We start from the raw sequence: 27970 nt of genomic DNA on the forward strand, positions 1-27970 counted from the left end.
AAACATTTAAATACTACATAAAATATTTACATTTCATATTGAAATGTATATTATCACTTTAATCACTTTAAAATCTTTATTTTAAAATCACTTAAAATATTTGTTTTTTTTAAAATCAATAAAAGTTTTGTCTAAAATGACCAAAAGAGGAAATAATTCCAAAAGAAAAAGAGGAGCTTTGCTCCAAGATGGTAAGAGTGTGTGAACGGTCTGGGAACGTGAGTTTGTCCTGCTGCCACCACATTAGATTATGACAAAACTCACTCACCTTGTCATTATTAAAAGCTTGAATTCTGAAAGCATAACTTGAATTAGATCTCTGTGATACACCCCATGATTGACACGTAACATAGACAAATAAGATGACACTCGCACGTCCTTGTAGATAATGTAGATACTCTGTGACTTTATGACTAATGAAGGAAGCAGCTGTTTGTATCTTTGCTATATACTCTTATGACTATGCTTTGTACTTTGATTTGATCATTTGATGACTGTTCAGGTTCAATCTAAACATGAACATTATTAATGATTAGCGATGATATAGTATCCAAATTCATCCTATATAGTATAAATAGTATATATAGTATGCAGTGGTCGCCCTGGATAAAAGATACTGTGAAAATGCGATAAAACCCGCTACTTCGTTTTCTTTTCATGATCTAAAAAAATCAGTTTATTTTAAATTTTAATTACCTAAAAATTGAATATTTATCTGACATACAAAAAAATAGTGGAAAATAGTATGCAGTTTTTGGACAATAGTGGAAATAGTATGCAGTTTTTGGACAATAGTGGAAATAGCATAATTTTTTGGAATAGCATGCATAGTATGCAAAAATAGTGGAAATAGCGGAAATAGTGGAAATAGCATGTTTGTGGCCAGCCTGAGATTTAAGTACCTATATATATTTACTATTGGTAAAAATTAGCTTTTTAATGAAAGAAGAAATCTGGTAATTTAAGTGTAATCTTAATCAAGAAGGAATTATGTAAAAACTGGAAATAAGTTTAATGAATCAAAACTTGTATCTATTAAACTATATTCAACTTGAAAACCTTTTTCCTTACATATATAAGTAGGTACATGTTTATGAATTAAATAATTTAATAAGTGAAAACATACAAAACTATCAAATTAGTATTATACACAAATAATTTTCAACCAAACTTGCCTTAAAAACAAAACATAAAATATAAAAACCTTAAATCTACATGAAATAAATCGAAAATTAATGAAAAAAACATAACATGAAATTGTATGTATAATAACATATACAACAAATTAATGCTAAATTTTAAAAACCAATTTGTAAATGATTTTTCCCTTTAAAAATTGAGTAATTTTTGCAACAAAAAATAGGTACATTATGATACATGAAATGCAAAATCATGAATATTAAAACTAGGGTTGGCAATCCGTATCCGAATCCGGGATCCGGAATCCGCCCAATTTTTAGCCAATTTTGGAATCCGAATCCGGAATCCGTTATTTAATAGCGAATTCGGATTCTTAATTGGTAGGCTAAAGTTAGCGACTTGAGTTTTTTCTTTCAACTCAATATCTTTTAAAATCTGGTTCGATTCTCGGATGTGAATTATAGAGAACACCAAGAACATTAATTATTAGTACATAAGTAGCACTTAAATTTATTAATTTAAAAAAAGCCTTTTAAAATATTGCTAGAATCCGGAATCCGAATCCAGAATTCGCCAAAAAAAAAAATCCAAAATCCGCGAAATCAGCCTTTTTTTTAAACGATTCTTGTATGAATCCGAATCCGGTCAAAAAATTTGACGGATTGCCATCCCTAATTAAAACAGTATTCCATACATAAATACTAAGAAAAAAAATATATGTTTATATTCCTTACAACAAAGTGAGATAATCAAGCACTGTTTTCTAATGCTTTTTCTTCTCTCTTCTTCTTACAGGTAGGTTTGTGGAACTTCCAGTCAAGTTTCTGGCAAGCTGGAGTACAGTAAACAACAAAGTTACAAGCTCCACACTTCTTCATTGTAGATACTTCACATAAAGTACATTCACAAACATTCTTCTTTTTAGGACATGCCTCTCTCATCTTGACAGCATACTCTAATGGGTACTCTGTCTCCATTACCCATTTAATCTCCATTTCCTCCTCATAATCCCTAGGCTTGGCATTGTAAGTCAACAGCAAATCAATTAAATTCCAAAAATTTGGACGTGAGGCATATGCAGCTACAGAATTATAAAGAATACTTTTGTATTGAATAATATGATTTGGATCAGCCCCATATCTGAGAAGTAGTGGTACAATCTTGTCAGCATCATCATATATAAAGTAGGCAGCATAAAGTAGTGGTGTTCTTCCAAGTATGTCATGGGCATTAGGATCAGCACCAAGTTTCAGAAGTTTTTCCAAAATCTTGACTTGCTTGTTTTCATTATTTCCATTATACATTATTCTGATATCTCTCTTATTTTGTTCAGTGAGCCAGCCCATTCTTTCTATATGTATCATTCTTCTACCAATGATAGGAGCAAACAGAGGGCTGAACTGTGGATATCCCTCTCTTGTGTTCAATGTTTTCTTCAGATCCTGTTCTGACAGTTTCTTGATATGTTCAATGAAGTCACTATAGTTACCAAAGAACATATGAAAGAAGAGATCACTGTAGTAACCATGACCAACAAAATTATATTTGCTCCCTGGTAGATCTACATCAGTTATGAAAGTTCTCATAGCCTTATATTCTGTATCAGATGAACACTGATGAACAACTGGATTTTCAAAACTTTTCTTTGGAGGATTTTCCCTTAAATCTTTGATTAGTTTAGCTGCTTTATTGGCGCTCCAATAGATTTTCATATGATTTAAAATTTTACTTTTTCTATCACTAGTATTAAAACGTTTAATATCTTGTAATGAAAATGGAACATGTTCACCTTCAACTTGTTTATGCTCCGTATGAATTTGTTCCAGTTTAGAGTATAATTCTTCACAGGAACTATAATTGAACAGCTTTAAATATTCAACAATATGAGGATGTAGTGCTGTTGCCATAATTGATAAAGGATGGATGTTCTCTTTCCTCCAAATAACTGAAAAATATTTTTTATTAGCTGATTTATAATACTAACTAGCAGCTACTCCCCTAGAGGCCTCTAGGGGCACTTAAGGTAGGAGGGGGGAAAGTCGACCTCGTCCAATTTTAAATTTGAGTTTCAAAAGAGTAAAAAAAAACTTTTACAACCTCCCCAAAAAAATAGTTTAAAACCTTCCCAGGACTTATAAGAAGCTTCACTGTAAAGGAGAACAATATCGGTACAGCAGTTAGCGAGATCCTTTGGGACAGACAAAAAACGCTTACTACTTTATATAATAGAATATTTATTTGAGAATAGATAAACTTATAAGAGTTTACACTATTTTAGATATGAATTGAATAATTCATCAAAATGTAAAAAATAGGGCCAATACTTTAAAATTTAGATGGCTGGTTAGGGACTACAAGTGTCAATCCGAAGGGGGACTACCAGGATTTTACTAGTGATCATCTAACTAGAGTCTAAAATTATATTTTAAATTTATTATTGAAATTACTGATCAATAAATCTACTTTCAGATATTTTTATTCTTCATTAAGAGGGATTTAAAGATCGCCCAAAACCCACCCGCCCTGTAGTGGGGATAAAATGCATTAATTAAAAGGGAGGTTTCAAGTTATTTACTTTTGATTATTGAACATTATTGACCAGCCAAATAACTGTCTAATGAAGGGTCACTTAAGTTGACCGAAAAGGCAGCTATTTTATTTGGCGGTCAAACGAGTCTGACCGGTCAGGACTATAATTTATGCTGACCGGTCAAACTTGACTCCTCCCAATTTCAATTAATTTAGGTTAGGATATATAGAATTTTGGGATAACCAAAAACCAGCAACTTTTACATTTCAGATCTTTAGACAAGAAGAACAGTGAAAGCCAGGTACGTGCCCCCGAAGTTTCATAAATAATTTCAGACAACAAATTCTTTAATCAACTTGTTTCGTTGCCTAGCCGTTCTCGAAATCTTATCTCGAAGCCCTCCGAATGACCAACATAGTGAAGTTTACGAATGTGTATTTATTACCATGAAAACAGTAAGTCTAAAACAAAAATATAAGAATTAATTTCATAAAATTAATTGTTACTATTTTTTAGCATCGAGGTTGCGTGATTTTAATTTAATAAAAAATATGAATTTTCTAAAAAACTTAAAATTAGCACGAATCATATTAAATCGCATCAGAAATTGATAATTTTAGAATAAAATAATCAACAATATAAAAGTAAATGTTCGTTGTTGTTGTGTTGTTTTGGCTGCTCATAGTCAGTTTCCGGTCCGGGTAGTCATCAGTGGGGTGAGGGGGGGGGGGGCGTAGGCTTATGGTGGGGGCTCTGGAGGGGGGCGTTGGAGGGGAGGAAGGCTGGTGAAACTTGGATGGGAGGAGAGGAAGGCAGCTACATGGGTGGGATTTTGCCAGAGGTCCATAGGAGTAAGATTTGTAGGATTATTTGGGCATGAAAAGAGGTGCTGGACTGTTTCTGGGGTAGGATTAACAGGACAGGATGGGCAGTTGGGGGTAAGAGAAGCGTTGATGGAATGGGGGTAGCTTTGGAGTTTAGGACAATAGTTGGATCTTAATTGGGAGAGGATGGTTCTGTAGTGCCTGGGGAGTTGGATTTCGGAGGGGTTGATGTCAGGGGGAGCTTGATTAAGGAAAGGATTAGGGGGGTAAGAATTTATGGCTTGGGTGACAGCTGAGGTGTGGAGTCTGGAGATTGTGGATTTGTAGTTTGTGGGAAGGAGGGTGTTGTCGGGGGAAAGAAAAGGTTGGAGAGTAGGAAGGAACATGGATTGAAGGGTGGATTTTTTGGATCTAGGGCCAGGGGGGGTTGTGACGTTGTGGAAGGATGGGTGGGAGGGGCGGAGGGAGGAGGCCAGGTATTGGGAACAAAGAAGGGAAAGGTGGTTCCGTACTGGTAGGATTTTGGTTTCTTGGTGGAGGTGGCTGATGGGAGATTTTTTAGTGGAACCAGTACAGATGCGGAGGGCTTGGTTTTGGAGGACTTGGAGTTTGTCAATGTTGTTTTTGGAGGTGTTAGGGAACCAAACAGGACAGGCATAGGTGGTGATGGGGCGGAGGAGGGTGTTGTAGGTGGTGAGGAAGTCTCCTTCTGGTGGCCCCATTTGGTGCCAGCCAGACATTTGAGGATTCTAAGGCGGGAGGAAATTTTTGAGGAAATGGTGGAGACATGGGAACTGAAATTGAAAAAGGTGTCAAAGGTAACTCCAAGGATTTTAGGGGTTTTCTCAAGGGGAAGGGTGGAGCCGTTGATTTGGACTTGAGGATGGAGGTTGGATTGGTGCTTGCGGTCAGAAGTGAAGAGGGTGACAGTGGATTTGTTGGGAGCTATGGAGAGGCCGTTGGTGGAGGCCCAGTCAGCGATTGAGGAGAGGTGGGAGTTGATGGATTCAACTGACTGGGGGATGTTAGGGGAGGAGTGGAAGGAGTTAAGGTCGTCGGCATAGGAGGAGGTGTGGGCAGGGGGAATGTGGGGGGCATCTGCTATGTAGAAGTTGAAGAGGACTGGGGAGATAACAGAGCCTTGGGGGACGCCAGTGTGGACAATTTTAGGAGAGGCATTGGTGTTTTGATAGGAACAGAAAGCCATCCTGCCACGCAAGTAGCAGGATAGCCATCTAATGATGTTGGGATGAAGGTTGGAGGAGGAGATTTTTTGGAGAAGGAGGTGGATGGGAATGCAGTCAAATGCTTTGGAAAGGTCGATGGAGGCAACAGTTGTGCGGCTGGGGGGGAGGTTTTGATTGAAGCCATTGGCAATGGTGGTGGAAAGGTTGAGGAGGGAGGAGGTGGTGGAGTGGAGGGGTTTAAAGCCGTGTTGTGAGGGGTGGGTGGAGAGGGATTGTTTAAGGTAGGGGAGGAGTAGGCGTTCAAGGACTTTTGCTGCAGGACAGAGGAGGGAGATTGGGCGGTAGGAGGTGGAAAGGTCAGGGGGTTTACCAGGTTTGAGGAGGGCAATGATTTTGGATAGTTTCCAAATGGCAGGGATGTTGGCAGCGGAGATGGAGAGGTTGAAAAGTTTAGTGAGGTAGGAGATGCCATTTGGACCAAGGTGTTTAAGGTGAAGGATGTTAAGGTTGTCGGGGCCGAGTGCAGAGGAATTGGAGGAATTTTTAATTGCTTCAAGGACAAGGGCAGGGGTAAAAGGTTGGAAGTTTCTGTTGAGGTGGTTGCGGCGGCGGATTTTACGGATAATTTTTCTGGAGAAAGGGTTGGAAGTATGACGGGAGACAGAGGTGAATTGACTGGTGAAGGATTCGGCAATGTGGAGGTGGGAGGTGTGGACTTTGTTGTTGTTGAAGGAAATGGGTTGGTTGGAGGGAGGGGAGTTGTTTTTGCCGGAAAGGGACTTGAGGAGGGACCAGAATTTGGAAGGATTTGTTCTATGGTCGGATTTGGAAAGGGTTTCTTGCCATTTTTTGTTGGAATGTTGGTTTACTATTGAGGAGATTTGGTCATTAAGGATTTGAATTTGAGGATCATGGGGGTTGGTTTCTCTTAAGGAGTCTCTTTGCTGGATAAGGGGTTTAGCAGACTGAGGGAGGGTAGGGTTGGAATTTTTGATGAAGCCAGCAGGAACAGTATGTTTGGAGGCAGTTTGGAGGATTTGGCGGAAAGTGGCTTCACCTTGGGAGCAGGAGGAAGGGTCAGGAAGGTCTTCAAAAAGGGTTTCAGTTTCAAGGGTAAAGGTGTCCCAGTCTGCTTTATGGAAGTTGTGGAAGGTTTTGACAGGGCGGGGGGTTCTGGTGATTTCGGGAATGGAGAGGAGAATGGGAAGGTGATCAGAACGGAGGGTGGTAAGGGTGTGCCAGGAGAAATCAAGGGCAAGGTGGGCAGAGCATAAGGAAAGGTCAGGGGAGGTAGGTTGGCCATTGGGGGGAAGGCGGGTAGGGGAATCCTCGTTGAGGAGGCAAAGGCTGCTCTCATTGAGAGCTTCCAGCAGAGCCTCCCCACGATTCATGGCAGATTGGTCAAGGGTAATGGAGTTCCAGGCAGGGTTGTGGGCATTGAAGTCACCGACTAGGATAAGGTCATTTGGATTTTCAAAAAGGAGGTTAAAGTCAGGGGTGTATTGTGGGGGGCAGGAGGAGTGTGGGGGGAGGTAAAGGTTGATGATTTGTAGAGGGGAGCCATTGCGGGAAATTTGGATGCCATCAACCTCAAGGGGGCCATTGGAGAGGTGGTTGAGGTTAAGGTGTGTGAAGGGGATGTCTTCGGCAATGAGGAAGGCTATTCCTCCACCAGGTCGGTCTTGTCGGTCCTTCCTGATGAAGTTATAGCCAGGGAGGGGTTTAGGATTGGATTTGCAGGAGAGTTTAGTTTCTTGGAGGCAGGTAATTGGGATGTTAAGGGTTGAAATAAGGTTGTGGAGTTCATCTTGGGTGGTAAGGAGACCATTACAGTTGAATTGGAGGATGAAAGGTTTACCAGGAGGTTTGCGGGGGGCAGGGGTGGGGGGAGGAGGGGGCGGGGGTGATTGAGGGTGTGGTGGTGATGGAGGTGCTGTTGGGGAAGGTGGGGGGGACGGGGAGTTGGGTGTGGAGGGTGAGGGAGGGGGGGAATTTTGGGGGGAACAGGAGGGGCATATCCAGAAGGGGGAGTAGTGGGTGGAGGATGGAAGGAGGGAACATTTGGGGTGGACCCATTGGAGGCAGGAGTTACATTGGAAGGAGCCAGTGGATTTTGTAACACCTAAGGAACAGATAGGGCATGGAAATTTGGGGCCACGGGATTTAGGTGGGGGTGTTGATTGTTGGGGGGAAATGGGTGAGAAGGGGGTAGGGGAGGTAGAGATGCAGGGTGGACAGGACCAGTTAGAATTGTATTCGGATTTGGATGAGAGGAGGGAACATTTGGGATGAACCCAAAGTTGGCAGGAGTTACAGAGGAAGGCACCAGAGGAACGGGTTATGTTGCGGGAGCAGGTAGAGCAAGGGTATTTGGGACCAGGATTTGGATGGATGTCGCCAGAGAGGATGAGGGGAGGAGGGGGGGTGATGTTGGATGTGGTTATGGAGGGTTGGAGTTATAAGGCCTCCAAGGCCTCCAGAGCTGACAGGGGCTTACTTAAAAGCCCTTTAGGCCAGCCCCGTGGGGGAAACCCGGACGGGAGACATGGCTGTCAGAACAGGTGGTTTGGTGCAGGTTTGCCCGGGGGTGTACATCTTCTTCTAGTAAATGTTCGTATATCAAAACTTAGCAGTTAAATGGTCTATTTGTTGAAAAATTAATGATTTAAATTTCTTCATAAAATTGTACCATTCTACGCTTATTTTCAAGAATTAAAAGATAAATTCTTACCACATATGATGTCAAACTAAGCAGGAAGGCTTATTTGAGATCTTCCACACATCAGAGCGCATGTATATTCAAGCAATACATTATTTTCATTCACGTAGCTCCTCACGTGGGACTTATCAAAGGAAAAGTGCGCGTCTCTTTTGTTCGTTTACAAGCCACGCGCGGAGATAGTTAGGAATGCCGCGTAACACACTCATTCTCTGGGGAATTCTGGTGTAAGGAAAAAGGGATTAATGGGTTCGAACTTGCCGGGGAATACAAGAAATACATACCGACACACACCCGTCTATTCACTGGGAATCGAACACAATACCTCATCTTTGCAATACGCGTGCAGACAGTGTCCACGAAATCACAATCTCATCACGCATAAATTACAAGAGTTTAAAATGTCATGGCCATAAGGCCTAAAGTTAGTTATGGAAACTTACGAATACCACAACAACTCAAACCGCCTCAGCTACCACATAAGGACAGGAATAAGGAATGGGAAAAGCATTCAACATTCATGAATTGCACATTTACCACTCACACATCTCATTATATCATGGCCTCATAATCTCAAATAAAATTAGAATTACAGACCATGTAATTGCGAATACATGAATTAATAATCATTAGTACCTAAACTTCAATTAGGTACCTACATAATAAATAGGTAAATGATTTTTATACTAAAAATCGCATCGATAATTAAATAATCAACTCAAACTTTTTTCATCAAAAGAAAGAAAGATTAAATAATAACATTTCTTCTACTAAATCTTTTTGCTAGAAAAGAAAAGTAAATTTGCATAAAAACTTCTCAATAATTAGAATTTTTCTCCGACAGAAAAATAATTGTGCTTACATCTAAACATTTTTCAGATAAGATAAGTAAGATCCTTAAATCTAAACATGTTTTAATAAAATAGATACTTAAATCTAAATAAAATATGACTGTAAAAAAATCATCAAACTTTGGAAAATTAAAATTTCATAATTTTAAATCTTCGTGAATCAGAATTGCGCAAAATTAAAATTGCAATTGAAATATGCAAATTAAATTTACTAAAATAAAACAAAAGCTCAATGTAAGAAAAGAACTTTTCTAAAATGCTGAATCTTCAATTTCTCTCTGTTTTAAGAAGAAAGCAATGTATACATATTCATACAGTCATAATTAAAGGCAATTTGGGCCTCAGTTAGAATGAATCCCTCAAGATACAAACTAACAATGTCCATCAAATAATAATAAATGCCTTGTTCCAGCTATCCTGTTGGACGTTATGACTTTCCATCACAACTTTTGATTTCTGGCGCAGGGCTGCATCAACTGAAACAAACATAATTAGTGATGTTTAATTCAAATCAAAAATAAAAAGAATCATGAAATAATTCAAAGAAACTTTTAAATTCATCAATCAAAGCAAATTAATCAAAAATAAATATTTTATGCTTTAGTTCTGCCGTTTTGCGTCGGGCCTGGCCGAGGAAACAGAGCTTAGGTACGTCGTAAAGCGGTCTTATTAAGCTAAATTCTACGAAAATCAAAGAATCTACTTAATTCATCGTGAAAAAAATCTGCATTTTTTCTTTAGATACATCAGTTCAAAGGTAAATAGTAATAATTTTAATATGCATGTAATATTAAATTATTTATGTGATTGTAATAAATCATAAAGAAATATTTAAATGATGTAAAAATCTCATTTTGTTAATTTCTTATCATATCAAATTTCAATCCAACAAGGATAAAATGTTTATATCTGTATAGGTACCTAGGAAATTTTCCTCGAAAAAAATCCCAGGTCTCGGAAAGACTTAAATCATTGAAAGAACTTGCGAAAACGTATAAAAACTTAAGTTTGCATTTCAAATGAAAAAAATCTTGCATCGATTTGAAAGTTTAAACGAAATTGTATCAAAAATTGCGTTACTTATTGTGAATGTATTGCATTCATAATAATTCTCCCTATTGTAGGTTGTGCCTGCCAGGAAGCTTCATATGTGCATCAGTATAGTTTTATAATGTAATATGATTTTATGCATTAAAATATATTAATTATCAATTTGAATATGATCATGTAATAAATAAACATTATGCTTCCAGATATTGGGGTTTTATAATCTTTGTCTTATTGTAGATTAATAGAATGTGCGTCTGTCTGTATGGTGCTATATGATTAGAATAGGTACGTTACACGACTTTTACAATGCTAGCTGAGCTAAGTTAAAAAGATCTACGGGCCCTAGTAAAGAAAACTAGAACAAAAGTTTTCATAGCACTATACTGACACACACACAAAACATTCAAAAGTAATATAAGAATAGAGATATTACTGTTTGGGTGTGGATACTATATTCTGAACAAGAAAGGTACCAGTAGTTAGACTGGGTACAAGTTTAAATCCGGGTATACAGGTAAATCAAAAGGGATTTTGAAGGAGGCCTACAGACCGCGGTGTACTAAAGACAATATAAGATTATAAGTAGAAAAACCCCATTATTTCTTAAAATGCCGGAGACGTTTGAGATAAAAATTTCGGAACCTGCACCGAAATTGACAGAGTTTGAGGTGTATGATGAATACATCCAATGTGTTAAACTCTGGGCGTTAACAACAGACGCAAGTAAAAAGAAACTTGGTTGTCTTTTGGCGGGATCGTTGCCAGACAAACACCCTATCTTTGGTAAAAAGATAAAGATACAATGTATACAAGAAGTTACATTGGAGGTCCTTCAGTCAGAGGAAGGATATGATAAGGTTCTTGAATGGATGGAAAAGAGATTAGGAAAGAAAACCTGGGTTAGTAGGGCTGAAGCTTTCCTAAATGTCCTAGCGTTCAAAAGAAACAATATGCCAATAACGCAATATCTAGACGAGTTAGACGTCTTAATTAATAAGTGTAGTCAAGCTAAGATAAATTTCCCTGATGAATGCCAAGGGTACATTTTATTAGCAAATGCGGGGCTCTCTACGAATCAAGGGGAAACCCTAAGGGGTAATATTGATATGGAAACCGCAGCGAAAAACGGGGAGCTTTATGATAAGATAAAGCAGAAACTAAGGGAAATATTGATTAGTCCCCTAATTGGCGGAGCAACAGGTGAACCTGAGAAAAACCCCTCAAATGAACAATTGTTCCTCTCAGAGCATGAAGATATTTATGCAGCATGGCTTAAATCCAAAAGGCCAAACGGTAAGAAAAACTACGGTAAGTCAAGTTATCAAGGATATAATAAGCTGAAAGTAGCGAACCAAGAGGGAGGGAACAAAATGAACCCCAGGAACAGAAAAGGGGAGGTAATGCTATGTAGGATATGCAATTCAAATATGCATTTGGAAAGAGAATGCCAGCATAAGCAGGCAACTTATGAAAGGGAAAAGAATACTAAATATAGGCCCATGAAACAACAGGCGTACGTCGCGGAGGGGGAGAATACTTATAGAGATACGGAATATTCTCAAAGAGATTCAGATTTGGAAGACGACAATCTGAACCGTCCTAGCGATTCAATTTATTACACGGCTGACAAGGATGAATTGAGCCAATTTACGTCGGAAGCGTTGAACATGGCGGCCCTAGATACCTGCTGCACAAGTAGTGTAGCAGGTACAAAATGGATGAAAATTTATTTAAAGGCTATCCCTAAATCCTATATGCAACACTTGAAGGGTCCCTACCAAAGTCGCAAAACTTTCATGTTCGGAAACGAAGGAATATTGAAAGCGGGCGAAGCGTACACAATCCCTATCGTAATAGCTGATCAATTATCAACAGTTGAGGTTGATATTATTGATAGTGACATCCCACTTTTACTCTCCAGAGCAGATATGAAAAGATTGGGGATAGGAATTGATGTTAAAAATGACAAGGTCACGGTACATGACAAACCGATTCCACTAGTCATGACCAGTGCAGGACACTTTACCATTGATTTAATTGGTAAAGAAGATGTTCCTATTATGGAACAAGTCTGTGTCGTAGATCTAATGAATGAAGATGAAAAGACACAGATGAAACTACTGCAAAAGCTGCATCGTCAGTTTGGACATAGACCGAAAAGAGTTTTTGTCAAGCTGTTACAAGATGCAGGCAAGTGGTGCCAGAAATTCTCGGATATGCTAGATCAGATCATGGAGGGATGTGAAGGGTGCGTTATGAGGCGTAAGACGCCTGACAGACCTTCAGTAGCATTAGAGATGGCATCAGACTTCAATGAGGTTATTTGTATGGACCTGAAATTCTGGGGAGATAAATATATCTTGTACATAATTGATTGTTTCTCCAGATACACAATGGGTACTGTCATTCACAGAAAGAAACCCGAGTGTGTGATTGATGCCTTATTCAAAGTATGGATACAATACTTTGGAGTTCCAGGCAAAGTACTGACCGATAATGGAGGTGAATTCAGTAATGCGGAAATGCTGGAGGTAGCAAGTCAGTTGAATCTAGTTCATCTTACGACAGCAAGTGAAGCTGCTTGGATGAATGGAATGTGTGAAAAGAACCATGACACAAATGATAACATTCTAGGAGCTGTAACTAGGGACAATCCTGAGATTGATTTGAACACAGCCCTGACTTGGGCCTGTGCGGCAAAGAACTCCTTGTCTAACGTGTATGGATTCAGCCCATTCCAGATTGTATTTGGAAAGAATCCAAAGCTACCCAGCATACTGAATGACCCACCCCCAGCATGGGAAATCAAACCCATGAGCAAAATCCTGCAACAGAACCTAACTTTGCTACACAGAACAAGGGAAGAATTTGTCAAGTCTGTAAGTTGTGCTAAGATCAAGAAAGCACTACTATCCAGAGTCAGAACCATGGACAGAGTCTATGCTCCTGGCGATGAGGTGTATTACAAGAGGGACAAAGATGATGCTTGGTCAGGCCCAGCAAAGGTTGTAGCACAAGACAACAAAATCATCCTTATAAAGCATGGTGGATCTTGGAAGAAAATCAGTGCTAACAGACTGATACCCAAAGGTCTAGAGCTAGCTAAGAACATCAAGCTAGAAGAAGCCGACAAGGATGATGAGACTGCAGTGAATGTTGGTTCAAAACCTGAACTAATGAACACTGACAATACAGAGACGACAGTCAAGGAAGTCACTGTCAAGAAAACCACTGCTGACAACAATGTTCAGGAAGAACAAAACACTGAACATGAAGCAACCACAGCAACTCACAACAATGAGATAGAGAAGGAAAGACCAAACTATCTTATGGTAAAGAAAAATGATAGATTGGAAGTTAAACATGACGGATTGTGGGAAAAAGGCACAGTCAAGTCAAGAGCTGCTGTTGCTTCAAGCAAAACATACCCAAATTGGTACAATCTTGAGCTAGACAATGGCAAGAAGCTAAGTATGCAGCTAACTACGGAGTTTGCAAGAAAATTGACTCCGGAAGAGGAAGCATATAACAATCTCCATGAAGACATTATGGCAGTTACTGTCTCTAAAGAGAAACGTGACAGTCCAGAGTGTCTAGAAGCAAAACACAAAGAACTCGAGAAGCTTAAAGAGTTTGAGACCTATGAAGTGATTGATGATGTAGGACAGAAACACATCACAACTACATGGGTGCTGACGGAGAAGGGACCAGAAATAAGAGCTCGTCTCACAGCAAGGGGATTCCAAGAAGAGGATGACTTTCCAAAAGATTCCCCCACAATGCAAAAATCCTCACTAAGACTGCTCTTAGCCCTAGCAGCTGCAAAAGGCTGGATGATCCAAACTAGCGACATAAAGTCAGCTTTTCTCCAAGGGAGTAAACTAGACAGGGAGGTGAATGTAAAGCCCCCAAAAGAAGCAAGCCAAAAAGGAAAACTATGGAGGCTGCTGAAATGCTTGTACGGACTCAAAGACGCAAGTAGACAGTGGTATACAAAGGTGGTGAAATGCTTGAAATCAGAAGGATTCAAGAAGTCCAGATTTGATGCAGGTTTATTCTACCTTATCAAAGACAATCAACTTATAGCGTTGATAGGACTACATGTAGATGATTTTCTACATGTTGGAAACACTGAATTCAACAGCACCGTCCTACCAAGGATTCTGAACAACTTCAAAGTTGGTAAATCAGAGGCGGAGTCATTCATGTACACTGGATTCTTGCTAGAACAAAGCAGGACAGGAGTGACGATTGACCAAGAGCAATATGTCTCGAATATTGAGATTCCTAATCTTCCAGCAGCACGGTTACTACAGAAAGACTCGGAAATGAGTCTAGATGAACTGTCACTGCTGAGACAAATGACAGGTACTCTCAATTGGGTTACCAGAGCCACTAGACCAGATCTTTGTTTTGACATGATCAACTTGTCAACGAAATTCAAAGGAGGTGTGATTGGTGATCTCAAAGAAGCAAGGAAGACTCTTGCTAATTTGAAACAGAATCAGGCCAAGATTCTAATCTCTGATGTCGGAGACATTACCAAAGCTGAAATCTGGTGCTTTACTGATGCTGCTTTTGGGAACATTAACAATGGCAAAGACAGCACAGGAAGCTACATCATCTTCCTTGTGAATCCAGTCAATGGCAAATCTGCACCAATTGACTGGAAGTCAAACAAGACAAAGAGAAGAGTGCAATCAAGCTTAGCAGCAGAAGCACTAAGTTTGAGTGCAGGTCTAGATGCAGCCATAGCATTGAAATGGATGATTGCTGATTTCATTGGAACAGAACTGCCAGTGAAGGCGATCATTGACAACAAGTCTACCTGTGATGCAGTATATTCATCCACAGATGTCTCTGAGAAACGTCTGAGACGAGAGATTGCTATCATCCAGGAGATGGTGGAGAGTGGAGAGGTCAAAGAAATCCGTTGGCTGGAAGGAAAAGATCAACTGGCAGACGCTTTGACTAAACGCGGCGCCAGCACTCTTAAACTAATGAAAGTGATGCAAGCAGGGGAAATGGGACATGAGCTTTTACAGCTCATTAGATAGACATCATAAACCCCCAACAATCATCCCTCACCCGCAAAAACAGCTATAAAAACACACAAATTCATTTCTTGTTTTGGAATTGAAATAAACAAAAATTTTCTTATGGTGAGGAGTAAGGGGCTAGGCCATGAACAATGGTGCCTTAAATATTTTTTTGTACATATACAACCAACAATTATTTTAGTATGTTATTTTGATTTGTCTGCAAATATAATCTACAATTTTAGTATTTCTTTGTGATATTTGTAAAACTGAAGCACATAAATAAAAACAAAAAGTAGACAGACCATGTCTTAATAATTAATTCTCTCTTGTAAAAATGGTATTTAGTTAGGGCGACTTGCGGAAGGCTATTATAAATAGCAACACATATACGAGCAGAATACATTATTTGTCTTAAGCGAAACAAGCTTAATTTACAACAAGCCCATTTTAAAAACGCAACGCGGCATTCTAGTTAGAAAGCGCGTTTTCTTGAGTTTTCGCATTGAAAGATCGTGCAACGGACACAATAATTTTACGTTTTAACAAAAATTGACGGAAAATGTCAGTTTTATTTGATATATTTCAACTTATTGTTTACCAACTGAAGCATATTAGGTAATAATATTTATTTCACATATTGTGTATCGTGGTATTTTTAAAAAATTCATGTTCTTTTACTGGTGACTTTGAACAACAAAGATTTATTATAAACACGGCAGAAAAATTATCCGAGAACTTAAAATGATAATAAATAAGAAACCTAATTTTGTTACATTTTATTGAATTAAGTAAATGTAATCATTTGATTCTTAAATTTCTAGAAGATTCTTTCTGGTTATAATTTTTTTTGGGCAGTTAAAGAAAAATGTTAAATGTCGAGCATAGACATATTAAGTGTTGGCAGAACTTTAGCAAATACAATTATTTTCGTATCCTAAAAACCTAGATTACGCATCTTAATAAAAGATATTACTAAGAAATTTTTTATTACAGGATGGAAAGCCGTATGGTCGAGGATTTTGGTCTCGCCGGCCTCTATGATCAGGACGAGGAGGTGGAGATGGTCGACCCGCCCACCAATGAAGGAGCCGAGTCCCAGGTGGAACACAAGTGCTTTAGTGCCTACCCATGGGAGGAGGACATGCAGCTGGGTAGCTTGAAGGTGAAGCACATCTCCATGGACGAGTACACGATAGAGGAATGCACGGAACTGCTGCTTTGTGAGCTCAGAACCCAGGAGCCCAAGTGTATTTCGGTGGCATGTTACCACATTTTCATCGCCACCCATAGCCTGCAGGAGATTATTGACCAGCTAGGCATAGTGGCGGCAGCGGCAAGAGGCACCCCACAGCACAAGATCGTGTTTGCAAGTATGGTTTTTATACCGCAGCAACACAAAAGCTGGTCGGATCTGTGCAAGTTGAATTTTGAAATTCGGCGGTTATGCTGTTCCCTTCAGCGGCCGTCTATCCCACTGCATAAGGTGGCGCTGCTAGTTCAGACGGATAGGCAATGTGCTGTGAAAAAGGCGTGTTTCGCAGATGCCATCTCAGGCCAGAATCTGGGCAGTCAGTTTACTATGGAAACCCTAAGTAAACTTAAACTTTGGGTGCTGAAATACCATGTGTCCGGGTTTGCGGAGGATGCCCCTATAGGCTGGAGGATGACGGTTTGGGACCTGAAACCGGTAGCCCTGCAGTTAACCGTGGGGTATAGGAACCCAACCATGATAGGTTTCCTACGTGAGCAAGGAGCCTACAGGGAAGAGAGTGGCAGGCGGGTAAGCGGCAGAAAATCGGCGGCGTCTGCTACATCGCAAAGAGGAGGTGACAACAGGTCACGTGAGCTTAGAGTTAGACCGGCTGGGGTAAGAGAGGCGAGAAGGATTGCCCGCGGCGGCGTTTCTCGTGGCGGCGTCTCTCGTGGCGGCGTTTCTCGTGGCGGCGTTTCCCGTGGAGTTCATTCCCGCAGAGGAGGATCCAGCGGCGGTTTTTCCAGCAGCGGTAACTCTAGTGGTAGTAGTTCTAGCGGCGGCAGTTCTCGCGGCCGTAACCCAAGTAGCGGCAGTTACAGCAGCTACACTACTGCACGTACGGATAGCTCAGGTAGCTATAGAAGTTCCGCGTCCACAGATTCTGTCTTTGCTGACAACAGCGAGGCGGGGACTCACCATGGTGGCCAGCTGGTGGCTGAGCTGGAAGCACTCCGGCTTTCCCGGAGCAGGATGGAGAGGGATGGTGAGAGGCGAGTGGATAGAGAGAGGGAGCGCAATGGTAGGCTGGAGGCAGCCCTAGAGAGGACGAGGAATGAGCTGGCAGAATTAAAACGTGACTATCACAACCTCAAGCTTGATAATGAAAGACTCCATTTCAATCATCAAGAAGCTTGGACCATCATTCGTTCGGAATGGAAGAGACGTGATGATGAACAAGAGAGGAGAGAAAGGAAAAAGTAAGGAGACAGAAAAATAGTATTATGAATGTGAATGTATTGCATTCATAATAATTCTCCCTATTGTAGGTTGTGCCTGCCAGGAAGCTTCATATGTGCATCAGTATAGTTTTATAATGTAATATGATTTTATGCATTAAAATATATTAATTATCAATTTGAATATGATCATGTAATAAATAAACATTATGCTTCCAGATATTGGGGTTTTATAATCTTTGTCTTATTGTAGATTAATAGAATGTGCGTCTGTCTGTATGGTGCTATATGATTAGAATAGGTACGTTACACGACTTTTATAAATCTTAAGAAATGGGTAATTTCTTTTTTAAAAAAATACTGCTTCAATTTTAATATAAGCGATAAAAATGAAGGTAGAGTTAATTTAAAATATGCATAGTTTATCTTAAATTAATTCTGTGACATTCACATAAAATAATAATCAATATTTTAATAATACCATACATCGTGTTCATTATTATAAATGCTTAAACATGAACGAAAAATATATGTACCTAGGAAAATAATTGCTAAAAGTATTTTCTCAAGGTTTAAAATTGTCCGAAATCGCTAGGTACGTATATTACTACGAATCTCTGCTCTCGGAATGAAAAAATCTTTACGCGTGGATTAATAGGAATCCCAGCTCCCGGAGTGAAAGAAAAACTTTTGTACATGAATTGTTAAAAATCTCTGCCTCCGGAATGAAAGAAAATCTTTGATTTGCTTACAAATTTAAACAAATATCTTGATTTTTTGCGATAATTTTTTAAAATAATAACGAGGAATATTTTAAACATTATCATAATAATATTACATGTTGTGTTCTTTACTTTAATGCATTATTTCATATGAGAATCTGAGAAATAACATTTTTTAAGTAAACGTGAACCATAAAAAAAATACCTCGAAAAATAATTTGTAAAAAAAATCTATTTTTCTCAATTCAAAATCTGCAAAAATCATTTGGTATTTAATACACACGAACTTTTGCTTTTCAAAATCATACTTAAAGAAACAAAATCTTTTAAAATCTGCTTTAAAAGTCTAAACAGTTTTGTAGAATTTTTGTGCTTAGGTATGAACAATAAAATTAGTTGAATAATGAATACTTATTCTTTACAGAACCGATTTAGGTTCCTTTCACAAGCTCAACATATAACTTGTAATATTTTTTCTTTAAAGATCATTTTCACACATAAATAGTTTATGTTGTAGATTAGATATGTGTGGTTTGAAAATTTTCAATGACTTTCTGGCGGCAACACCCGCCATATTTCCACCCGCCATATTGCAGGCCTCTTACCCTGTGTCGGGCGGCAAGCTTGGCAGCAGCCAAGTCGATTCTTGATTCACAACAGCACCTAGGTATGTAATTGAAAAAGTGTGGCTGTCATAAAACTTAGAATCATCTACCGGCTTTTGTCCGGCCGGAACCGAAACTCCCGTCGGCTCTTGTCCGGCCGGGACCGAATTTCTTATCGGCTCTTGCCCAGCTGGAACCGAAACTCCCGTCGGCTCTTGTCCAGCTGGAATCGAGACTCTGATCGGCTCTTGTCCAGCCGGAACCGAAACTCCAGTCGGCTCTTGTCCGGCTGGAACCGAATCATTCATCGGCTCAACACCCACCGTAACAATGTTATCAACGGCTACAGTATCGTCACCAATATCATCAGGATTAACTGCAGCACAACTAACATCATTATCAGTAATAGCCACGGCAACACCCGCCGTAGCCATGTTGTCAACGGCTGCAGCACTAGCAGAACCAAAAGGTTCATCAGCAGCGTTACAAGCAGAACCAACAGGTTCATCAATAGCATCACAAGCAGCACCAACAGTCGGCTGCGGCTGAACATCTGAGCTTTCTGGTTTTAAAAACCCTATAGCTTCACTTTCCAACTCGAAATCTGAGCAGACAACATATCTACTCTTTGCTAATCCATTAGCACTAACAGCAAAATATCCAGATCCAAACAAGCTGGAGTAAAGCATGGTTTCTCCTACTGAGCGTTCAGAGTAGGGAAACATCGACGGGCGCAGGTGCCCAATGAGCAAATCCACCTGCCCATTAACCAAAGTAAAATCTTCAGGTTTCATATCAAACAAAACAGCTGCCTCCACAGGATTCATGGAGCAGATCGCCTCTTTAGGACCAATGAGAGGCACTACCACAGGTTCTAACATGTGATAATTCTTGTGTCGTTCAACTAAACATAGCTTGACCGTCGGGAGACATTTAACTTCACCATCAGCTAGAGAAATTCTTGCTGAACGTCCAGTAAAAGGTAACTGAAGTTTATTAACAAGTGACTGGGTTACCATTGGGATAGTTGAACCAGTGTCCCACATGGCGGACACTGGGACCTTCTGGCGATTAATATCAACGACGTCTAATTGTTGTAACATTAACATTAGGTTCGCCTCAGGGGAAGTATGTGCTTCATAGACGGCGGCAGCCATATCAACACTCTCATGGAGAAGGTTGTTATGGGTCTGACCACAATTGTTCACTTTGCATCCGCCTATTACATCTGCCTTCGGGCAATCCACAGATTTATGCCCTTTCTGCAAACAAAGCCAACAGCATCCAGCACTCTCCACAAAACTCTTCCTTTCTGGCTCTGACAGGTCATGAAATTTTGGGCACTTGTAAAGTAAGTGCATATCATTACAGCCATTAACAAAACATGACTGCTTCATCTTAGATTTACCAGGTTTACCTACGGCGGTAGCTGCTGCCGCAGGATTACCCTTCTTCTTAGAGGGGGTGTCCATATCAGTTGAGCACCGCATTAAAATAGCGCCCCTCTGCTCTTCAATAATCTGCATCAACTTTGGCACATTTGGGACGTCCATTGAGCCCAATGCCAAATTAAGCTTGTCTTGAAAGTCTCGAGGCAACTTCTTGGATAACATCTCCAGAAGGATCACGGTCAACCACTGGCTGGTGGTAACCTCATCATCTTCATCATCTTTAGTCAGCTGCTCCAGCTGGCTAACTGCACCACCGAACTCTGCTAACACAGTCACAATCTGGTTGGAGTCCGACGGCTTAAACTTTTTCTCCCATTGGTTGAAAAGGCAGAGCATTTGACGTGTCTTATACTTGAAACGCGAGTCAAGGTAAGCCCACTGAGATTCATGCGATTGAATCTGAGTTAATTGGAGTCTCAGCTCTTTATTTTTACAGACCTTCTCACTGCTCAACAATAACTGCAAATACGACGGGTCCTGTCCTACAGTAAGCTTTTTAAAATTGTCCTTAAAACTTACGTAGGATGCTTCCTGGCCGTCGAAAGAGGGGAGAAGACGCTCGTCAACACGATTCATATATCCTGGCGTGAACATAGAACCGGTGGCGAATTGTGGTGTGCCAAACGGTGACACAAATGGCGATGCTGCTGTGGCACCCGCCGTCGTCGTGGGTGGCTTCATAGGTTCAAGCTTAACCTCAGCCAATTGTTTCATCAAAGCAGACAAAGTGTTTATAATTGGATCGGGCAAGGGAAAATATGACCCTTTAATAACTTTCACGATCTTCAAGCATCGATTATATAGATCAGCCTGATGGTTAGGCAAATTATCACCAACTACATCAACAACACTTTGAATGTCACTAAGCTCTTCTATAGCATCAAGAGCATCCTTCAAGGCACTATAGTCTTTTTGCACAGTAACTATATCAGAATAAATGTCACTAAACTCATCAAGCTCTTGGATTCTCAAACCAAGCTTGCTAAAACCGCCCATGATGCTGTCGAACGTTTCGAACTTGTCGTGGACAAGGATTGACTCCTTAGTGAGATGTCTAACATCAAGTTCTGAAGTATCACTGACCAACTTCATCACTCTACTTAGCTCACTGGTTAGGGCATCAACGGCTGGACGCAGCCGCTTACTCAATTGATCACCTTTATTCTTTTTAGGACCCATGATTGTCACTAAAGTTAACTGTACTGATTATGACTATAATAATGTGTGGTAAGGTATCACAACCAACACATTCACAAAACTTCACAGATTCTTCTTAGCTGCATCTGTTCTGTCTTGTTTTCATTGTTTCGGAACGCAATGCCTAGCCGTTCTCGAAATCTTATCTCGAAGCCCTCCGAATGACCAACATAGTGAAGTTTACGAATGTGTATTTATTACCATGAAAACAGTAAGTCTAAAACAAAAATATAAGAATTAATTTCATAAAATTAATTGTTACTATTTTTTAGCATCGAGGTTGCGTGATTTTAATTTAATAAAAAATATGAATTTTCTAAAAAACTTAAAATTGGCACGAATCATATTAAATCGCATCAGAAATTGATAATTTTAGAATAAAATAATCAACAATATAAAAGTAAATGTTCGTATATCAAAACTTAGCAGTTAAATGGTCTATTTGTTGAAAAATTAATGATTTAAATTTCTTCATAAAATTGTACCATTCTACGCTTATTTTCAAGAATTAAAAGATAAATTCTTACCACATATGATGTCAAACTAAGCAGGAAGGCTTATTTGAGATCTTCCACACATCAGAGCGCATGTATATTCAAGCAATACATTATTTTCATTCACGTAGCTCCTCACGTGGGACTTATCAAAGGAAAAGTGCGCGTCTCTTTTGTTCGTTTACAAGCCACGCGCGGAGATAGTTAGGAATGCCGCGTAACACACTCATTCTCTGGGGAATTCTGGTGTAAGGAAAAAGGGATTAATGGGTTCGAACTTGCCGGGGAATACAAGAAATACATACCGACACACAACTAGAAATTAAATTCTTGTGTTAATAAAATCCGACATAAAAGTGCTGAAATCAAAAAAGCTTCTTGTCCTTTACCCTATACTAGTGGCTTGAAGGAGTGTGGGGGGGGGGGGGTGGAGGCTTCACTTTTAATGCTTAATACTAAAACATAAAAACTTATTTTGTCAAAGAGAAATTTTAATGATTTATAAATTATACTTAACAAATGACATTTTGCCTTAAAACTTTTAACCAAATATCACATGAAAAAAAAGTTAAATTATTTGAACCTAATATAACATACCCTAATTGAGCCCTAATGGAATCCACTTAACAATTAAACAATTCATTATCCTTCCCTTAGAATATCTAGTTATTGACTAAGGCCTAAAATATTATAAGGGGGGGGGGGGGGGGGGGGTTTGATGCAACCATCTCATAATCAATGATTAAATGGCACTTAGGATTCGAATTTCGATCTGAAATAATTTTGCATGAGTAATCCTTGGTTGGTCTATTTTCCCTAAATCGAACAAAAAGTTGGAAAAAGTAACGGCTGGCAGCTCAGCCGTTAACAGGGGCGTCCAAGCTTTTTATTTTGGGGGGGGTAAAATTTTTTTAAGGGGGGGGTAATTCGGTTTTGGGGGGGGTAAAATGGCGCGCGAAGCGCGCCGCAAATTTTTTTTACCCCCCCCCAAAATTTTTACCCCGGGGGTAAAATTTGCTTGGGGGGGTAATTACCCCCCCTGAAATCTGTTGGCAGGGGTAAAATTTGTTTACCCCCCCCAAAATTTACCCCCGGGGTAAAATTTTTTGGGGGGGTAAATTAAATTTTATCCAAAATTTAGTATTAAAAATGCGCGAGAAGCGCGCAAAAAATTTTTTTGTTAGAGATTTTCTATTTTGGGGGGGGTATTTACCCCCCCAAAATTGTTTGGGGGGGGGTAAATACCCCCTCCTAAATGGTTGGGGGTGCCTACGGCACTCCCAGGGTAGGGGTAAATTTTAAATGGGGGGGGTAATCGCCCCATTACCCCCTCCCTTGGACGCCTATGGCCGTTAAGCCGGTTTTTGGCTATTTTCAGGGCAAATCCATCATTAATTACGGAGGAATCAACTTTTTGAATGGTAGTTTTACATTATTCGGTCTAAAAATGATACTCTTGGCATTTTATAGCTTCTACCAGCCTTTTTTAGTCAATAATAGCTGTTAAACAGCTGGTACTAGAAATTTTTAAAAAGATTATTTGCGTTATTATCGATAATTTTGCCTTTTAAAAAGTCCCAAAACGGCTAAACAGCTAAGCCGGCAGCCGTTACTTTTCCAACTTTTTTGTTCGATTTGGGGAAAATAGACCTACCAAGGATTACTCATGCAAAATTTCAGATCAAAATTCGAATTCTAAGTGCCATTTAATCATTGATTACGAGATGGTTGCATTAAAAACCCCCCCATTAATGAAATTGAAATACGATAGGTACCTTTTTAATTATCAGCTGGTTTGTAGTAAAATAAGATTTCTGTATGTCCACGTTTGGTTTCTGACAGAAGTTGAATTAATGGTATACCTTTAATAAAAATATAATTAACTAACTAATGACTGGAAAATGAAATTGTATAACGCCCAATATAATCTCAATATTTTGACTTTGATGATAAAGGATAGTTGCACGAAATGCATTTGAACTTTAATAAGTTAGCTTTATTGTTAACCCTTAGTTTTTATATTCTACAAAAAAAAAATTAAGGTTCACTACTAAGTACCTAAACTCGTTAATGCACTTCATGCATCAATCCCTTTAGAAATGGCATTGATGAAAATATCGTCCACCTTCTAATGCTAATTAGTAGACAAATAATACTCGTAGACTATTTTCATTTTTACCTGCATTGAGATAATGAAAAGCAGATCTGTTTCATAACATTTCAATTGGTTCTGAAAACAAAAGATATCCATAAACATTATCTTTTTTTAAAGCAACAAAAATAAAACTATATATTTTACTTAAAAATGAAAAAAATATGAATATTGCAATTTTAGTATTTGGAGTAAGAAAATATTTTTCATATTTCTTACAAAAAAACAATATTAAATTATACCTACTAATGTGAAAAAATTACAGCTGAAATTTTCAAAAGCAATTTTTAAAACGTTTTTATTATGACTTGTTCCAGAAAAAAATTCAAATCATCTTTGTTTTTGATGGCAAAAAAAATGTATATGAAAAAAGTAAATATTACAAATAGCATTTCAAACAGAAATATTAAAGAAAAATTTATTTCTTTATAATTCTTGCATGAATATTTCAAACAGTATTCCAAATATCGAAGACAACAAAAATGAGTTCATATTTCTTACATCAAAGTAAGATATCCAAGCACTGTTTTCTGATGCTTTTTCTACTCTCTTCTTCTTACAAGTTGGTTTGTGGAACTTCCAGTCAAGTTTCTGGCAAGCTGGAGTACAGTAAACTACAAAGCTACAAGCTCCACACTTCTTCATTGTAGATACTTCACATTCTGTACGTTCACATTCATTCTTCTTTTTAGTGCATACCTCTCTCAACTTGACAGCATACTCTAATGGGTACTTTGTCTCCATCAAATATCTAATAAACATTGCCTCTTCATAATCCCTAGGCTTGGCATTGTAACTCAATAACAAATCAATTATATTCCAATACTCTGGTAGTGTAGCTATGAAGTTACAAAATAATCTGAGAATACTTCCGTATTGAATGCTATGATTTGGATTAGCCCCATATCTGAGAAGTGTTGATACAATCTTCTCAGCATCATCATATCTAAAGTAGGCAGCATGATAAAGTGGTGTATTTCCAATTATATCATGGGCATTAGGATCAGCACCAAGTTTTAGAAGTTTTTCCAAAATCTTGACTTGCTTGTTTTCATTACTTCCATGGTACATCATTCTGATATCTCTTTTATTTTGTTCAGTGAGCCAGCTCATTCTTTCTATATGTATCATTCTTCTACCAATGATAGGAGCAAACAGAGGGCTGAACTGTGGATATCCCTCTCTTGTATTCAGTGTTTTCTTCAGATCCTGTTCTGACAGTTTCTTGATATGTTCAATGAAATCTGAATAGTTACCAAAGAACATATGAAAGAAGAGATCACTGTAGTAACCATGACCAACAGGATTATATTTGCTCCCTGGCAGATCTACATCAGATATCAAAGTGGTCCTACCAAAATATTCTGCTTTTGATGAACACTGATAAACAACTGGATTTTCAAAACTTTCCTTTTGAGGATTCTGCCTCAAATCTTTGATGAGTTCAGCTGCTTTATCCGCACTCCAATATATGCCTATATCACATAAGATTATACCTCCTCTTTCACTATCACTCACACTGAGATGTTTTATATCATGTAATGAAAATGGAACATGTTCACCTTCAACTGGTTTGTGCTCCGTTTGAATTTTTTCCAGTTTAGAGTACAATTCTTCACAGGAACTACAATTGAACAACTTTAACCATTCAACAATAGCAGGATCTAGTGCTATTGCCATTGCTGATGAAGGATGGATGTTCTCTTTCCTCCAAATAACTAAAAAATATTTTTTATTATCTGATTTATAATACTAATATTTATTTGAGAACAGATAAACTTATAAGAGTTTACACTATTTCAGATCATTTATCAAAATGTAAAAAATAGGGCCAATACTTTTAAAGGGATAGTTGCATGAAGAGCATTTAAAAAGTGCTTCACTTTTAATGCCTAATACTAAAACATAAAAACTTACTTAAGTTTTAATGATTTATAAATTATACTTAACAAATGACATTTTGCATTAAAACTTTTAACCAAATATCACATGAAAAAAATTAAAAGTTAAATCATTTGAACCTAACATAACATACCCTAATTCAGCCCTAATGGAATCCACATAACAATTAAACAATTAATTATCCTTCCCTTAGAATATCTAGTTATTGACTAAGGCCTAAAATATTGTAATTTATTAATGAAATTGAAATACGATACCTTTTTAATTATCAGCTGTTTCGTAGTAAAATAAGATTTCTGTATGTCCACGTTCGGTCTCTGACAGAAGTTGAATTAATAAATTATTTTGACTTTGATGATAAAGGATAGGTGCACGAAATGCATTTGAACTTCAATAAGTTTGCTTTATTGTTAACCCTTAGAATTCATATTTTACCAAAAATTTTAAGGTTCACTACTCAAAGTACCTAAACTCATTATTGCACTTCATGCATAAATTCCTTCAGAAATGGCATTGAAGAAAATATTGTCCACCTTTTAATGATAATTTGACTAGCGAATAGAGAAATATTCTTCCTTCAGATAATTATCTCACTCTGAAGTTTAAAGCAATACATGTAAACTGTCTGATGATTGACTTAGAAAATAGATAAATAATACTCGAAGACTATTTTCAATTTTACCTGCGTTGAAATAATAAAAAAAAACAGTAAACTCCTTGAGTTCTGTTTCATAACATTTCAATTGGTTCTGAAAATAAAACAATGTTTTAATAAAAACATAAAGAAACAATTTAATTTTATATTAACTTAAATATGTAGTAAATATCCTATGCATGTATAAAGTTAGGTAAATTATACTTATTTATCAAAGAAAAAGAAAAACAAATATTTATAAGTTTGCTGATTTGATTTTTTGGGCTGTTTCCTTCAAATGACCCAGCGACCAATGAACCCCCCCCCCCATCCACCCTAACCCTTATTTTTTTTTTTGGGGGGGGGGGAGAAGCATTACTTTTTTGGGGTCCATACATGCAGTGCCTTGTCCCTGCTGGGCTACTCTGTACCCAATATAACCTAATATAACCTGTCCTAAAGTAAAGCACAATATTTTCGATTTGTATCAAAATTAGGGGGGGGGGGGACTGTTCTCGACTAAGCTCTTTGATAAAATTCTTTGAATCCTTTGCAAATCTTTAATGCTATGAATATTAAAAATAAATTACATAAAGGGGGGGGGGCGTAATGACATTTATTCGTAATCCGTGAGCAAAATGGTCTAAATATTTAGCTAGACCCTTCAAACTTGGTATATAAGCCTAGTCCTATAGGTATTACATCTAAATGGCAAAAAAATCAAAAAATTTTTATTTTAAGGTTAGGTTAGGTAAGAAAAACCCTGCGGAAATGGGGTTTTTAGGCTTTTTTTTGGTCTATTTTGATTTGGAAACTTACCTTAAATTGTTTTTTCTTAGGGTTTTAACTTAAATACACTGTATCTATTCATATGGACATTATTTAAGATGATTCAGCAAGTCGGGGACCGACCCCAGAGGGCTAGGTGGGTGGCCCGCAGGGGTTAAGTGCATTTTTCCCAATACATATGTTGTGATACATCTAATAATAGGTTTTTTAGGTCAAGGAACTCAAATTTAGAGCTAAAATAAGCATTAGAC

The 27970-nt window shown here is 38.4% G+C and overlaps 4 protein-coding genes across 5 annotated transcripts; 2 read left to right on the forward strand and 2 right to left on the reverse strand.

Annotated features, from left to right (window-relative positions):
- Positions 1-610: 610 nt before the first annotated feature.
- On the reverse strand, positions 611-24495 carry LOC145314705 (uncharacterized). The gene is made up of 3 exons (XM_080154727.1): positions 24422-24495; positions 24018-24104; positions 611-3085 (listed from the first exon to the last, which is right to left on the reverse strand). The coding sequence occupies exon 3, from the start codon at positions 3045-3047 to the stop codon at positions 1890-1892; it is 1158 nt and encodes a 385-aa protein (XP_080010853.1). The 5' UTR covers positions 3048-3085; positions 24018-24104; positions 24422-24495; the 3' UTR covers positions 611-1889.
- On the forward strand, positions 11729-15358 carry LOC145314976 (uncharacterized). Its single transcript, XM_080155049.1, has one exon. The coding sequence runs from the start codon at positions 11729-11731 to the stop codon at positions 15356-15358; it is 3630 nt and encodes a 1209-aa protein (XP_080011175.1).
- Positions 15774-17991, forward strand: LOC145314685 (uncharacterized). The gene is made up of 2 exons (XM_080154698.1): positions 15774-15958; positions 16337-17991. The coding sequence occupies exons 1-2, from the start codon at positions 15903-15905 to the stop codon at positions 17796-17798; spliced, it is 1518 nt and encodes a 505-aa protein (XP_080010824.1). The 5' UTR covers positions 15774-15902; the 3' UTR covers positions 17799-17991.
- Positions 24495-27432, reverse strand: LOC145314702 (uncharacterized). Of its 2 annotated transcripts, XM_080154723.1 has the most exons (3): positions 26979-27432; positions 26554-26613; positions 24495-26112 (listed from the first exon to the last, which is right to left on the reverse strand). In XM_080154723.1, exon 3 carries the CDS (start codon positions 26072-26074, stop codon positions 24821-24823), a length of 1254 nt encoding a protein of 417 aa, XP_080010849.1. In that variant the 5' UTR covers positions 26075-26112; positions 26554-26613; positions 26979-27432; the 3' UTR covers positions 24495-24820. The 2 variants fall into 2 exon arrangements, with proteins under 2 accessions (XP_080010849.1, XP_080010850.1); XM_080154724.1 differs by lacking the exon at positions 26979-27432 and having other exon boundaries at positions 26554-26936.
- Between the last annotated feature and the right edge of the window lie 538 nt (positions 27433-27970).

This window comes from Acartia tonsa, chromosome 3 (genome assembly GCF_053477335.1).
Source record: "Acartia tonsa isolate MP-2025a chromosome 3, ASM5347733v1, whole genome shotgun sequence".
Classification (NCBI taxonomy): Eukaryota; Metazoa; Arthropoda; class Copepoda; order Calanoida; family Acartiidae; genus Acartia; species Acartia tonsa.

Excerpts from the sequence above, each read along its gene's own strand:
- LOC145314702 (XM_080154723.1), bottom strand. The coding sequence starts at position 26,074 with ATGGCAATAGCACTAGATCCTGCTATTGTTGAATGGTTAAAGTTGTTC.
- LOC145314976 (XM_080155049.1), top strand. The coding sequence starts at position 11,729 with ATGCATTTGGAAAGAGAATGCCAGCATAAGCAGGCAACTTATGAAAGG.
- LOC145314705 (XM_080154727.1), bottom strand. The coding sequence starts at position 3,047 with ATGGCAACAGCACTACATCCTCATATTGTTGAATATTTAAAGCTGTTC.
- LOC145314685 (XM_080154698.1), top strand. The coding sequence starts at position 15,903 with ATGTCAGTTTTATTTGATATATTTCAACTTATTGTTTACCAACTGAAG. Across the intron at positions 15,959-16,336 it reads TACCAACTGAAGCATATTAG|GATGGAAAGCCGTATGGTCG; the intron begins GTAATAATATTT and ends TTTTTATTACAG.